At 40.3% G+C, this 15,681-nt stretch overlaps 3 protein-coding genes across 3 annotated transcripts in view; 2 read left to right on the top strand and 1 right to left on the bottom strand.

The window, feature by feature from the left end:
• The window catches only part of LOC107714529 (26S proteasome non-ATPase regulatory subunit 8-like), a 3,406-nt gene extending 384 nt beyond the window's left edge, over positions 1 to 3,022 (top strand). The window contains exons 2-7 of the mRNA XM_016520381.1: positions 355 to 427; positions 518 to 620; positions 822 to 987; positions 1,209 to 1,309; positions 1,393 to 1,504; positions 2,424 to 3,022. Coding sequence (XP_016375867.1) covers positions 355 to 427; positions 518 to 620; positions 822 to 987; positions 1,209 to 1,309; positions 1,393 to 1,504; positions 2,424 to 2,561 — 693 coding nt within the window. The 3' untranslated portion in view covers positions 2,562 to 3,022. The remainder of the gene's footprint in view (positions 1 to 354; positions 428 to 517; positions 621 to 821; positions 988 to 1,208; positions 1,310 to 1,392; positions 1,505 to 2,423) is intronic.
• Positions 3,023 to 6,185: 3,163 nt separating this feature from the next.
• LOC107714528 (sprouty-related, EVH1 domain-containing protein 1-like) lies at positions 6,186 to 14,470 on the top strand. The gene is made up of 6 exons (XM_016520379.1): positions 6,186 to 6,290; positions 8,770 to 8,935; positions 9,074 to 9,242; positions 10,409 to 10,470; positions 10,922 to 11,117; positions 11,664 to 14,470. The coding sequence occupies exons 1-6, from the start codon at positions 6,280 to 6,282 to the stop codon at positions 12,296 to 12,298; spliced, it is 1,239 nt and encodes a 412-aa protein (XP_016375865.1). The 5' UTR covers positions 6,186 to 6,279; the 3' UTR covers positions 12,299 to 14,470.
• Positions 14,471 to 15,060: 590 nt separating this feature from the next.
• Positions 15,061 to 15,681, bottom strand: part of LOC107714537 (DEAH (Asp-Glu-Ala-His) box polypeptide 34) — a 13,424-nt gene continuing 12,803 nt past the window's right edge. The window contains 1 exon segment of the mRNA XM_016520399.1: positions 15,061 to 15,303. Within this exon segment, the coding sequence (XP_016375885.1) occupies positions 15,170 to 15,303 (134 nt within the window). The 3' untranslated portion in view covers positions 15,061 to 15,169.

Below are 15,681 nucleotides of genomic sequence, written 5' to 3'. Positions count from 1 at the left end.
TATATATATTAAAAACACAGGTGATTTTTAGTGATGTGAGTGGATTTGGGTTTATTCACCGCCAAAGTAGCAAGTTAGCTAGCAGGCATCGATTTCATATAACGTTAGTAGTGATATGAAATGATAGCGTGCGTTGATTTAATTGATATTCATTCATAGATACAAAATGTTTTTTTTTTCCAAATTATGTTGTCTTGCATACTTATATTTAATACGTTCGTTATTATGAAGATAAATACACGGATAACTCATCTGACAGTTTTCAGGAACCGATTGGTATTAAATCTCATATATTACTAATCTGTCATGTATCATTTAAATTCGCCAAGCATTGTAATTATTATTATTTTTAAGATATCCCTGTTGGAGTTGAACTTTCTACCAACTACTGGGACCAAACTTACCAAACAGCAGCTTATCCTTGCCAGTGAGTATTTATGGCAGCATTTTAATTGATGTTTTGAAGTATTTTTATTTTTAAAATGTATTATTAATAATATTTAATTGTTGTTTGTAGGAGATGTTCTGGAGATTGGAGCACTATGGAGCATTCTGAAGAAAGACATCCCCTCCTTTGAACGCTACATGGCTCAGCTGAAGTGTTATTACTTTGATTACAAGTAATACATTTTTTTGGTCTTGCATCATCTGTTTACTTGCTATCACTCAGAATTTACTTAATATGGGCTAACAATAGTTGTGCTGAAATCACATATTGCATTCTACACAATATACCTTTTCAACATGTTATACCCTGATTTATTTATTTATTTATTTTTGCTGGCTTTTTCTTTGCTCTCATTTCTTGTTAAATGTCACAGGGATGAGTTGCCTGAGTCAGCCTACAGGCACCAGTTGCTGGGTCTCAACTTGCTCTTCCTGCTGTCTCAGAACAGAGTGTCTGAGTTCCACACAGAGCTGGAAAGACTGAGCGCAAAAGTCATCCAGACAAATGTCTACATCAGACATCCAGTTTCATTAGAGCAGGTGTGGGACACTTTTTTTTTCTCTCTTGTTACTTATAAGAATATCTCTTTGGATTTGAGACTTTAGTCTTTGCAACTTTACAGATCTTCTTTATGCACCAAGAGCTTGTAACACTCCAAAGAGAAAGGAAAACTTGAAATCGCATCATATGACCCCTTTAAATGCATACGGCTGGCAGTTTCTGTTTTTTTTTCCCCTACCTTTTTGTTTCTTTATTTCAGTATCTGATGGAGGGCAGTTACAACAAGGTATTCCTTGCCAAAGGAAATATTCCTGCTGAGAGCTACACCTTCTTCATTGACATTCTTCTTGATACGATTCGGTAGGGGTTATTTGTAGTCTTACTGACTAATTGTAAATGTTGAACTATGTCATTAAAATGTTGTTGTTTGTTTTTGTTTGTAGAGATGAGATTGCAGGTTGTATAGAAAAAGCTTATGAACAAATTCAATTCAGTGAGGCCACACGGGTGCTTTTCTTTTCCTCTCCGAAAAAGATGACAGAATATGCGAAGAAAGTAAGTGTTTGATGTGTTTGTGAAATATTTTCACTAGGCCTGTCACAATCGTGAATTTTGGGATTAACTGTCATACAAATATTTGCTTTTGTTTGTCACATGAAGTGCAATTTTGTAATTAATTTTTTTACTTGGAATCATATGTAACAAAATAATACAAATTTTAAAAAAAATTTAAAGATACAAAATGTACTCACTCTGAGGCCATCCAAGATGTAGATGAGTTTGTTTGTTCATCAGAAAAGATTTGGAGAAACTGAGCATTACATCACTTGCTCAGCAATGGATCATCTGCAGTGAATGGGTGCCGTCAGAATGAGAGTCCAAACAGCTGATAAAAACATCATGTAATCCACAAGTTATCTACACGACTCCAGTCCATCAATTCATGTCTTATAAATCAAAAATCTGCATGTTTGTAAGAAACAAATCCTTAAGACGTTTTTTCCTTCAAACTGTTGTTTCTGGCTAAAATACGAGTCCTCTATCCATAACTTCACTACCTCCAAATGTTGTCTTGTCTGAATCCGGAGAGAACTATGCAAAGATCAAGCACCGTTAACAAGCGTAAACAAATATGTTTGTGGTTTGGCATGAAAAAAAAATGTGAAAAGTTAAAATTCCTTAAAGATGAACTTTTGAACAAGGGGCTTTTCACTTCACAGTATGTTAATGGATGGACTGGAGTTTTGTGGATTGTGATGTTTTTATCAGCTGTTTGGACTATCATTCTGACGGCACCCATTCACTGCAGAGGAACCATTAGTGAGCAAATGATGTCATGATAACTTTCTCCAAATCTGTTCCCATGAAGAAACAAACTGATCTATATCTTGGATGCTCTGAGGGCAAGTAAATATTATTCATTTTTTTTGGATGGATACTAATATGTTCATGGTTTGGCTTTTGTGCTCTGCAGAGAGGCTGGACTCAGAGTCCTGATGGATACTATTCATTCAGTACCCAGCATCAAAAAACAGAGGAAGTGACCATCCCCTCCACAGAACTGGCCCAACAAGTCATCGAGTATGCAAGGCAGCTGGAAATGATTGTGTAGTGTGGATATAACAGTGTTTAGACACATGTATACATAAAGGTTCACATTTGTTTATCCAAATATACAAATAAAACCATTGTACAGTGGCCATATATCTGTACTCAGTTTAGACACAGGATGACACGGCTGCAAATAATGACTCTCAGAGGACGAGACCAGAACTCTTTAGCTTACAAGTTATCAATATCTACCTGTATCAGGGTCTCTGTATGATTATCTGCTGGGTGTGTCAACCCTCCTGCATTACTGACGAACATCTAATGACTGGGTCTCTTTTTTTTTTTTCTAAATAATCATTTAATATGTCTTATTTTGAATATTCACATGTTGTTCCTCTCAACAAGGATGGCTTTTAGCTAGAGTGAGCTTGTGTAAAAATGAAAAAAAGACAATTGGCCTGGCTGGTATTGTCACAAGACATTGACGTTTCTGATGAATAAAGCGTTTTTCTGATTCTTTTACAAAATGCTTTCTGAAACACTGTATAAGTAACGTTATTGATATTGTGTTAGATGCAGCAACTACTGTGAAACTGTCTCAAATGCAAAAAAAAAAAAAAAGTGAGGTAAGTAGTTCATTTGTCTTCTAAACTGATAAAATATTGTCTGAACTTTAACAGAAGGAAGTCAACATTTGTAACGGATGCTGTAGAGTGGCTCATACTCATAGTCTGCTTCATGTTCAGGCTAGACAACCAAGGTTACAGTTGCATTAAGATGCACATTTATGCACGTTTAACATTTAGAGGCAGGTCAGCATTCAAACAGTGTTTGCTGTACATGTGCCAGTGCCCCTCAGGATGTACTTTTGTCATGTTTGTTTTACTTCTTTTTAATTTCATAATTGCATTTTGTTTTGTTTGGGACTTTGCATATGCTTAGGCAGTTTTTTTTTTTCTTGGCCTTTTTTGCCAGGGCAGCCTTGAGGGGAAGTCGTGGCCTAATGGTTAGAGAGTCGGACTCGTAACCCAAAGGTTGCGGGTTCGAGTCTCGTACCGGCAGGGATTGTAGGTGGGGGGAGTGAATGTACAGTGCTCTCTCCCACCTTCAATACCACGACTGAGGTGCCCTTGAGCAAGGCACCGAACCCCCAACTGCTCCCCGGGTGCCGCAGCATAAATGGCTGCCCACTGCTCCGGGTGTGTGTTCACGGTGTGTGTGTGTTCACTGCTGTGTGTGTGCACTTAGGATGGGTTAAATGCAGAGCACTAATTCCTAGTATGGGTCACCATACTTGGCCACGTCACGTCACTTTTTGGGGCATTGAGGAGTAGGGTGAAGGGTAGTTGAGCATAGATAGTTCTCAAGATGTCCATGGATTTGTGGTGGTATCATGGTCTATCCTCAAATGCACCACCCACTTACTAAAGGAATCGTCACTGGTGTCTAAGAAGACTAAGTGGAGGAGTTGGGAGAATCATCTACAGCAGGGGTCTTCAACCCTGCTCCTGGTGACCCACTGTCCTGTAGAGTTTAGCTCCAACCTGAATCAAACACACATGGCCTAAACATCGGTTAGCTTTCATTCTCTCCTGTGCAGGGTTGACCTCTAGTTGGGAAGCGTCTTTTGACAATACAGATGAGCCTCTCGTTTTATAAATATTCAATTCTATAAAAGAAAACCATTCAGAAACATGTCCAGGTTATGTTTAATCCAATAAGGTATAGGTACAATGTGTGCTGTCTAATAAAAGATCTGCCCTTGTTAGCACAGACTTTAACCTTTCCACTCTTGGATCCTGTTGAGGGCCCTTCCTCTCTGTAAGGTTTTAATTTAACCGTGTGTTATTGTGAATACGGCAGCCAACATGTTGGAAATACACCGGTCAACATGTTCATTATAACATCTCGTGCATATGGATTATAGACAGATTTAAGTATTATAGGAGAGAATGGGATTTGTAGTCCCAGAAAAAAAAAAAAAAATTCTGTAATTCAACCTTGTATTTACTGGGATATAGCTTTTGTGAGAAATAGGTTTTTGGAACCAGAACATTATCACATTATCTCTACTACTGTAACCTAAATTCAATAAACTGGACTAAACCAATACAGTTTAAATAGTAGACTAAATTCTTTTGTTGGAATATGTCTAGTGTGTTAGATTTCATTTAGGCAATTGATTATTCCGTTGATTTTTGTTCAACAGGAAAAAAAAAAATCTATTGTTCACATTTTTTATTTGGTAATTGTCCATACACACAAAATGTATTTCATTTTATTTATTTATTTATTGGGTAGATATGAATTTAATTAGAAGGAAAACAGACATTTAACTTGAATAATACTGATATATGTACAGTACATGCATTATTCCAATTATTAAACTAATACTTTTATTTTTCGTGTAAAATTTCTATTTTAGAAACCAATGACTACAACACTAAAAAGCAAAGAGAGGAGCTTTTGATGAATGAATGGTATTTATGTAGGCTATGGCATTTTTGTGCATAGATTTGCATATGATAAAAAAGTAACCTATTTTTTTTTTTTAAAGAATAAATGTTACAGAAAAAAACAATAGCGATAATATAAGCCTAATTGAACAACTAAAATAGAATAATATTCGTCAGTAATGTCAGTTTTGAACGATCGATGAAACAAAAACACCTCCAAACAGAGAAATTCTAAACATTCCCGGCCTATATTGATGATTCCTCGTATAATTTCCGTTCTTTAGCGAACGTTATTTTTTTAACTGTTTCATATTGGAATTAACCCGCTCAATTAAATTCGCGCGCAAACATTCATTAGACAACTGATGATATTTGACAATATAATTTTAAAATAGCAAACTATTTAAGCACTACCGTGCTGTAACTTCGTGTACTTTATCCAAACGGTTGAACGGGAGCGAGACGGGCTGTTTATTTGAGTAAGAAAGGCTCGACGCTGGCGTGGCTGTTTATCAATGGTGGGCTATCAGTGAACATGAATGGGGAGTTGCTGGAGATGAATGGAGACTAGCTGCTGTGAATACCGTCATGGCGTATAGAGCTGTATGGGAGCTGTCCAAGGTACTGAGGCGTTATCCATCACTGATCTACACTAGATCAACCTGTGTTACTGTAGACTATTGATCATTTGCTATCTCTCTCTAACATTAGTAGCCACTCTCTTTTCAGATTTGACATTGGTGGCCATTTATAGAAGCAAATCGCTCCAAATGTCCTGACAGCCACAAAACTGGACCGATGCGGCTCCCACTCAGGGACACTGTGTCCATCCACGAGAGCGTTTAATATGAGTGTGTGAGAACTGCTGTACTAGACAGGTAGAAAGAGAGAGAGACAAATAGGGAGGGAGTGATTGAGAGAGAGAGAGAGTGAGTGAGAGAGAGGAAGGGAGGTAGGGACGGAGGGAGCGAGAGAGGGAGGACGATGATGATGATGCTGCCGGTGGAAAATGGCTGCTGCATCCTCGAGCCCATCCGAGACCATATGAAGGTGGACAGAGAAAGACGAGAAAATGAGAGCAGCGAGCACAAGGAGTGAGTGAACGAGAGACCGTGTGCGTGCGTATGTGAGCGAGAGTGTGAGAACGCGCGCGTGTGTGTGTGTGTGTGTGTGTGTGTGTGTATATGTGTGTGCGCGCGCGTGTGTGTGTATGAGTGTGAGAACGCGCGCGCGAGTGTGTGTGTGTGTGTTCGGTAAGAAGGGGAATAGAAAAGACGAGAGACCGGGGGGCAGCCAGCTCGAAGCGGCGGGCAACACCGAGCCATGGAGGGCGAGTAAGTCCATGCATTTTTATTTGACCAGAACAGACTGATTGATTTGCAGCACCTCTAATGGACTGTAAGATGCTCACGCCAGACCATCTGATGTTAGATGCTCATAAACACTATTACGCAGCTATGGCTATCAACACTGTACACCATATTCTCCATATACATCCAACATTTGATGAATAACGCCAGTGAATGGGCCTCAGCTGGAGTGCACTATATAAAACGCCTTCAGTGCCGCGTGAAAGACGAACACAGGGCGCAGTAAGAGACGGCTTTTTGTCTCGAGGATGGTGTGTGTGGAGGCTCCACGTATAACCACCAAATACATCCGTGAATTATAAAACGTGTCGATCCAAATCGGCGAAATATGGGGAGTTTTCTGGCGTCGGGAACACACTGGCGGGATGGAGGCGGAGAGGGATGCTTTTATCAACGCGTCTCGAGTTTCATTATGATTTTTAAAGCCAAACTTTATGAATGAAATGTGATTTTTCTCTCACCCCCCTCCTCCTCTTCATGTCTCCCCTCCCCCCAGCGCTTCTCTTCTTCTTCTTCTTGTCCATATCCTCCTTTCACCCACTCATCTGCCCATTGAATTTGCCGTGCTGTAGCATATATGTGGTTTTATTCATTCATAAAACAGCGGGATGAACGAATGAGTGCGCGTGGTGCAATGGCTTATAATAACTGATACCGTTTAATAACACAAACGGGGCTCTGAATCAAAATGGATGTGATTTCATAGCGTTTATTGTAATGGAGCTTGTCGGACTGGAAAACCGCTCTGAGGGCCTTGTATGGCGAATGGGCGCGTTCATTGATACATCTCAACTCTTCATCTCCCACCCTCTCCCTCATCATCTCCACACATTTCATTCCCCTCAGGCCATTCATTTATTTACGATTTCCTCCTTTGTGCTACTCCCTCATAGTAACATATGGAGCCATTATGTCCTCTGTTGTTTTATATCGGTCTCATTGTAAACGCGGAACGACTATATTAAAGACTTTTCTACAGAAACGAGCGATGGCTGGAAACGCTTGTTCCGTGTGAGCGCTGAAAGTGTTGATTAGATTTTCCTCGCCCACGTGACCGTCCATTAAAAAAAATCGCGCTGTTTCCTCTCATTGTTATAATCGTGCTTCGACTGTTTATGCATTCTGGACTGAACCTGTAGTTTAGGGAATACACAAAGCACACGTGACGTTGTGATTTAAGATTATTCAATCAATTTAACACAAACCAGTGCTTGCAACCACGCCACACCATCTTGTCTCAAGGCATCAATCAAAATTCTCCTGTATCCCCGCGTCTAGTTAAAATATGTAGTACTTACAGTAGCCTACATAATATTAAATGGCGATTTTTTTTTAAGCCCACGCATAAAATGTCCCTGTTACCTGACAGATATCACTAAAATGGGCGTCCAAATAAATCACACCTGTCTCTGTCACAGCGAAACTATTCGGGGGAGCGGCCCACCTTTATTTAGCGAATCAGAAACGTTCTCAGCCTGTCAGTCTTCTTGCTGGGGGCGGAGCTTTGGAAAGGGGGCGTGTCAATTTCATTAGCTAAGGGCGAATTCCAAACGGAAGTGAGCATCCCTGTGCCTTACTCCCTTTGAAGGGCAGAGCCCTTGAAATGTGTTCTTTGAAAGTTGTAGGGTATTACTGTCTCGTATAAGTGTTTGGAACTCCCTTGGCGAAGGGAATGACTGACCAAATGTTACCTTGAGGAGGCTGCGCTTGTGTGCAGCATTCAGCACTCCCATAATGTAGCAAAAGTCTGTGAGGTGCGTTTCCCTCCCAAAACCCCGATCTCCAGACAAACCTGGTTGCAATTGGCTTGAACTGGCTGGCTTTAAGTTTTCAACATTGATAAAAAAGAAGATTGTAGAAGGCATTTCACTACTAAGTACTTCCAAAATTTCAGTTAACATGAACTTATTTACATTTTAATGCATGTTCTTTGATGTGGCCATGTTCATCAGTGCATGCTATTTCTATTAATAAAATGTTTGCTTTTGTAATCTCTTTTACAGATGTAATGCGAAACATCCTTTCTTTTTATGATGCCCAACCACATTAACGTCCACTTTTCATGATCTAATAAACTTCAAATGGATAAAATCCAATGTACCACCTTACCTTTATTCTCACTGAATATTCAGTTTCACTCGGAAATATGTCTGGAAAGATTACAGAAGCAAAGTGGTTTACGAACATCATCATTTCAGTGGATATTGCAGGCCAATAATAGTACATCCTTACACATCTTCACACTGCATCTTTGTCTTTTCTCTATCAATTGTCAGTTTCCTTCATTTTGAGGCTATTTTAATATTTTATACTGATAGTTGTATTTTCTTCTTTAATTGCCTTTGTCTCAAAGTCTGTGTTTGTGTGTGTGGGTGTGTGTGTGTGTGTGTGTTTGTTTGCGTTCAGCTGGCTAGAGCACTCACTGCTTTCACTTCCCTAACAGTGTGCGTGTCCGAGCGGTGGTGATGACACGTGACGATTCTAGCGGTGGCTGGGTGCCCCTTGGAGGTGGCGGCCTCAGTCATGTGATCATATGTAAGGGGCGGAGCTCTGAAGGTCGTGGGCGGAGAGAGTACGTCATACGTGGAGAACGGCTACGCGATCGAGCAGTGAGTGTGTGCGTGTGTGTTCATGCCTGTCTTTGAGTGTACTGATGTTCCCTCAGCCTGACAGTCCTGGTAGTTGTGGTAATTTGGTAGTTGCCCTCATGAGTGGCCCGCAAGTGACCCGCCTCTTTTTTCGTGCAGCCTGTGCTGGAATGCGCCATTCAAAAGGGTCTGGTCTACAACAAGGTGAACCCCATCTTCCATCACTGGCGTGTGGAGGAGAGGAAGTTTGGTCTGACCTTCCAGAGCCCAGCTGACGCCATCTCCTTCGAGAGGGGGCTTCAAAGTGTCCTTGAGAAGCTGGACAGAGGTACAGAAGCAGCAAAAGTTAGTGAACAGGAAGCTGGAGTGAAAGAATTTAAAGGGGTCATATGATGTTGCTAAAAAGAAAATTTTTTTGTGTATTTGGTGCAATGAAATGTAGTTTAAGGTTAAAAAAACACATTATTTTCCACAATGTACATTATTGTTTCTCCTCTATGCCCCGCCTTTCTGAAACGCATCGATTTTTACAAAGCTCATCGGTCTGAAAAGCGAGGTGTGCTCTGATTGGCCAGCTATCCAGTGCGTTGTGATTGGCCGAATACCTCAAGCGTGTGACGGAAATGTTATGCCCCTCACCATACTGTGATGCCCTGTCTGGCCGGAGTGACGGGACAAAAACATTAAAACCCATTATAAACGAGGCATTTGTTGCATCCAGTGGGGACATAATTACGGATTATAATGACTTATACTGTCATTTTACGTGTTGCGTTGCATCGCGCCACGTAACGAAACACAGCGTCACACACGACGGGCTAGAGTGAGCGGAGGCCAGCTTAAGAACGGCTCAACGGATTCGACGAAGGAGCGTCCGGAGGGCTTGCGGCAACTAACATGTGACGACCCCGGGCTGGACTCCGCTTCGTCCACGGTGAAAGCCGATCCTGAGATCCACAGCACAAAGTTGATGTATTTCCTCAGCGACCAGCACGGATCAGCTCCAGGCATGACGAAGCGGATATCGTCCTCTTTTGGAAGACCGTTACGCCTTCTTTCTTTGCTTGAACATTTGGGCGGTGTTATGCAAATCTTCCCAGATCGTGACGTAGGTATGTGGGGGCGTGTTAGAACGAGCCGTTTTAGGTAGGCGTGGTTGACTCTTAACTTTTATAAAGAATATCTCTTTGGATTTGAGACTTTAGTCTTTGCAACTTTACAGATCTTCTTTATGCACCAAGAGCTTGTAACACTCCAAAGAGAAAGGAAAAACTTAAATCGCATCATATGACCCCTTTAATGTACTTTAGAGTTTTAAAGCCAAATAACCCTGTTGTTATGGCTTCTAAATGTACCAGCACAGTGAAGATGATGATGCCATGCAAGGATATTGCTAATGTGTCTAATGTGAACTCCTATTTTCTTTCTTGGAATGTATTCATGATAAACTAGAATTTATTTTTTTTCTTTCTCATTTTTTATATTTCCCTGCAGGATCTGACTCGCCATCCTCCTCGACACCTGAAGAGGGCGACACTGAGGATGACGGTCAAGCAGTGAGTGTTTATATCACATCAAAGTGCTTCAAAGTATCTGGTTCATCTTTGTGTCGGTCTGAGAATTACTTCGTGCCTAGATACTCATGAAGTCACGACAGACATTGGAGTCAATACATCAAAATAGACTATTTATTTTCCTATATGTTTCTGGTCTTATTGTGCATGATTCACTGGTGCATGTCATTTCAAAGAAAATTGTCTTTGTAATCCTTAAAATTAATCAAAATGTACAGTAATAACTTGGTTTGCCGTTTCCTGTCTAAAATCTTGACAATAATTTAGTTTTTATTTTATTTTATACTTTTTAAATGAAGTCAAAGCAGAATTAGTAAATGACTCATTCATAAAACAAGACAATCCAAACTACACTTTTGCACCTTCTATCCTCCATCTTGCTGTGTAAGCATGAGGTGGTTCTGCATGTTTGATGACTTGCAGTCTGTCTCAGTCTCATACAGGGAGTGAGTCGTCATCCAACAGCAGAAAAGAGATGCTGCCCAAACCCATTACCATTGTGACCAGTGAGTCCTCCTCCACCTGTTTTGTGCACTCCACAGAGGAGTTTGCGTATGGGACAGGGCATGCTGTCACGACGCAGACCCCGGCCCAGGTAAAGGATTCACATTGCTTGAAAGTTGATTCCAGTAAGTTGATTCTGGTATGTTGGTTAATGCCATGTCTATGTGTCCACAAAGGGAAAAATCTTTAAACAATCTAGTTTAAAAAACACACACACATTCTCTTTGTATTCATGTGGTTTAAAAAAAAAAACTACAATTTTCAAGAAACGGTGTAGATTAATGAAAAAAATGTCATGTGGTGCAACCATCAATGTAAAGTAATACAATTTGAATATATATGAATTATTCATCTTAATAATTATGTACAAAAAGCTTTTAAATAAATATATAATTTTAAGATATATATATAAATATCATGAATTTCTAATTAATACTACATTTGTTGGGAGTTGCACCGCATGACGACCAACAAGCTTGATTTTTTTTTATTTGTTGGACAAAAGTTAGCAATGTCTTAGCAATGCCAAGTTCATAGGGAAAACAAGGTCTGAAATAAAATGTGTACTTTGAATGGAATGTAGGTCATTTTGGATAAAAGTGTATGTGCAATGTATAAAAAATGTAAATATGTTACAAGGCATTTTATTGTATTTTTTAATAAATGAATAGGTCCAAAACTAAAAAAAACCGAGCGTCATGTCACTGCCTCTCCAGCATTATATTTAACCCTTGCTCTTTTCTCACCAACCTGCGTGCCCAACACCGTGCCGGGAGTGCCGTCGGCCAGCGGCTCCCCACAGGAGACGGGCAAAGGCTCGCCCTCTCCCTGCTGCATCCACACCTCGCTCGCCACGCCCCGCTCTCGGACTCGCAAGCGAGGGGGCAGTGGAGGGGAAGCCATCTCGCCTGACGACGACAGCTCCTGCCCGCAGGGCTCCTCCTCTTGCTCGTCACGCTGTGTGTACTGCCGCTCCGTCTTCAGCGCCTCAGAGAACGGACGGGGCCGCTGCCGGGACGCTCCCGACCCGGCGCTACACTGCCTGCGCCAGTGGACGTGTGTGTGGTGCGCAGAGAGCCTGCTCTACCACTGCATGTCGGACTCCGAGGGCGAGTTCTGGGAGCCGTGCTCGTGCGAGGACTCGATGGGCCGGCGGCCGCACCCGCTGTGCTGCGCCCGCTGGATGGCGCTGTTGGCACTGTCTCTTTTCGTGCCCTGCATGTGCTGCTACCTGCCCCTGCACGCATGCCTGCGCTGTGGGGAGAGATGTGGCTGCTGCGGAGGAAAGCACAAGGCCGTGCGATGAGGCCTAACCGGGGGGAGGGCGTGTGGGCGGGGCTTATTGTGACGGGACGGGAGCACAAAGACGTTGTCGTCATTCGAGGAACAGCCGTAGAGCCAGATCTCCTACATAAACCTTCACGATAATATCCCCTCACCCCCTCCGAGGCCGTCTGCTGCATTCCGCTCTTCTCTGCTCGGACCCTTCACGCTCGTACCGGTGGTGGGTGCATGGGTTCGGGAAGATCGCTTTCTGATTTGCTGGTCGTTGGGGTCAGGGGTCGTCTCCGGGAGGTGGGGAGTGAATGGGGATCAGTGACGTGTAAACAATTGTTAGTTTTTTTTTTCTCTTGGGTTTTATTTATTTATTTAATTTAGGGAGAAAAATGAGATGAAAAATGTTTATAGCTATGGTTATCAGATCTTTTTTGAGTATATTATTTTACTTGAACTATTGAAATATATTTTTTGGCAATTGATTTAATGAATACACTCCCCTCGTACCTCTAAGTTACTGAGTTTTACCTCAATGTCCAGTGGAGAGGAAGGCAGATAGAGAAAGAGACACTTATTTCGGGGACTGTGTGCTGTGGTGAGGTTTTGTATATGGTCTTTACGGTAGGTTTTTCACACACGTTCGGCCAGAACATATTTGTGAAGGAGAACATTTTGATGTCATATCACTTTTAGTTGTTTGAGAACAGGGAACGTGAACGGTCTGATCGAGGGCAGTTTCACCAAAACCACATACATACTTTCACCACATACATGTCATTCTTCTGTCAAGATTATAGTTGTATTGAACTTGCCAGCAACCAAGAATGTTGCCTATATTTGACCAAAAAAAGTGGAGAGATAATCTAGACATGAATCTGCCGAACATTTGCACAGCAAATGTGAACCGAGGCCTTGAAATATAGTTGAACACACCACCAAAAATACAGTGCAATTAGTTATTAGTAAGAAGTAAAGAATAAAAAGCAAAGGCTTGTTGTGTGTGACACAACATTTTAACTTTATCTGTCAGTATGGCAACAAGAGAAGTACTCAATCATTAACTATAACGAGTAACACTGCTCCTCACGTGTGCTTTTGAGCCATGCCCTAAACAGAGCAACGAAGTGACAGGACATTTTGTCTGTGGAGTTGTGCTGGGTAGCCCCGCCCACAGTGAAATCCCATTGGTCCAGAAACATCAGCTACGTTCTGACTGGCTCTGACTGTATTACAGTATATTTTGTTTTCACTGTGGACAGACAAATGACTTGACGCTGAAAACTTCGTCGTCTGGCTAAAGGACACAAGAATTTAGACCAATCAGTTCAAACACTGCCTGGCATAACGATTTGGACCTCAAAGTGTTAAGAAATATTGCTTTAAATATCTCAAAGCTGCTATTTCAACTCCCCTAAACTTGTCATACCTCGCTGCTAGTAATGAGGAGTTAGGGAATCAGACACAGCCCTGTAGTCCATTTTTGAGTTAGGAACACATTGATGGTTTCTCCATCAATGTTGTATTAACTGCTCATTAGAGTCACTTTAAAAGAAAAGGGTTTTTACAGCAAGATGAGCCACTAGACCATTCGATCTACACACATGCATTGTATTTCATTGTGCATCTGGAGTCCATTTTTGAAGATGTGAAACATTCTCTCACACACACACTCTCACTCACTCTTTATGGGCAGAATATTAGACATGAGTAGAGAAACACAAAAAGCCCCAAAAATAGCACTGGAAAAAAGAACTTTGCGAGATGAGACCACCCTTGAGGGCCCTAGTCATACATCCTATTAATAAACGTGCCTTTTGATTTATTTAACCAATAACCTATAATTTCTAAGTAACAACATACCTAGATACTCATTTTCTTTTTCGGGTTGTTTATTTCTGCCAATGTGCATATTTTAATATGTATGTGTCTATTAGTTTGAAAAGTAATCAATGGAAAATATTACCTGTTTATATATTTATTGAGATATTTATTCTAATTCTTTATTTATTTTTGGAGACGGGTTTTTATTTTCTGTGCTGTCTTACTTCTCTGACTTTGTGCCAATTTGCTGCTTTGAGGTGTTACATATCGTGGGTTTGTATCATTAATTAAACCCTAACTCTATATTTTAATGAAAAGTTTGCACTCTGATTCGTGTTTACATGTGATTATGTACACTAATACTGGGATGGCATCATTCAGCATTCACTCATAACTACAATATCAGGTGTATTAAAGCACAAGATAGCAATAGTGCATTGTGCTCCATTCAAACATCCAGTTGGAACAGGGCGAATTTCACGAAGAAATGTCTAGGTCATATTTCGGCCCGTTTTCAAAGGAAACACATCAGAATTTATATTTTGCATAAAGACAAGTAAATTCATATTTTCATGACAATAATCTTCCCCCCAAAACACAGTAATGAAAATTCTGTGCAGTCAATATTTTTCAAATTAAAATCTTTTATAATTATTATATTTAACAAACACTACCTATATATTCATGTAATTTAAATAATATACAATTTTGTATTACAGTGGTCCACACTGGACTGAATGTCCTTGATTGTCATGAAAATAATGTAAAATATATATATATTTTCTTGAAATAAGAGCCAGACAATTCCTTACAGTTCTGTTTGATATACATTCAATCATAACTGTGACCAGTAGGCGGAGCCAATTTTCACCACGCACATTCTTGATTGTCCACAAGGGGGCGCCTCAGTCAGTGAAATTCAATTCCAGAACCCAACTAAACTCAATTAAAAAGCAAGTAGAAGAATTCTATTGAGAGTTTCACATTTATTTAAAAATGGTATGGAGAAAATATAAATACAGAAGAGCTGGATGGACAGAAAAGGTCTTAAAGTGTGAGCATGTACCCATGTGTGAGCTCAGGACAGGTGCTGGCGCTTGTGTTTTAGGATCTCTGTTGAGGTGAGAGTCAGGTCTTTATTACAGATGTCACAGTGGTAGACCCTGGTCAGACACGATGAAGATGATGAGGATGTTTTTTCACTGTCAGACTCTGTGAAAACAAAGAAAAACATTGACTGATATTGCAAATCTAGAGCATTTTCAAAATAAAGGGTGAAAATACTATTGCTAAGACATGAGAAGATTTAAATATGATTTGTATTAGAAACCAACTGATATATATCAGTGTCATTTTATTATCATTAAGATATTATAATGGCTATAATAGTAATAATATAATATTTAACATAATATTTTGAATTATTTTTCATTTTATATTTTCCATATAAAGTTTTAATAATTTTGTTTTTGTAATTTTTTTTAGTTGTAATACATACATATACATATATATATATATATATATATAAATATATAAATAAATGGCTGATATTTGGCCACTTAAGAGATTATTGCCGATATATGTACCTGC

Source organism: Sinocyclocheilus rhinocerous, unplaced genomic scaffold (genome assembly GCF_001515625.1).
Source record: "Sinocyclocheilus rhinocerous isolate Xijiao unplaced genomic scaffold, SAMN03320098_v1.1 scaffold809, whole genome shotgun sequence".
Classification (NCBI taxonomy): Eukaryota; Metazoa; Chordata; class Actinopteri; order Cypriniformes; family Cyprinidae; genus Sinocyclocheilus; species Sinocyclocheilus rhinocerous.
The sequence above is the reverse complement of the archived record's forward strand: the minus strand, read 5'-3'. Positions and strand labels throughout refer to the sequence as shown.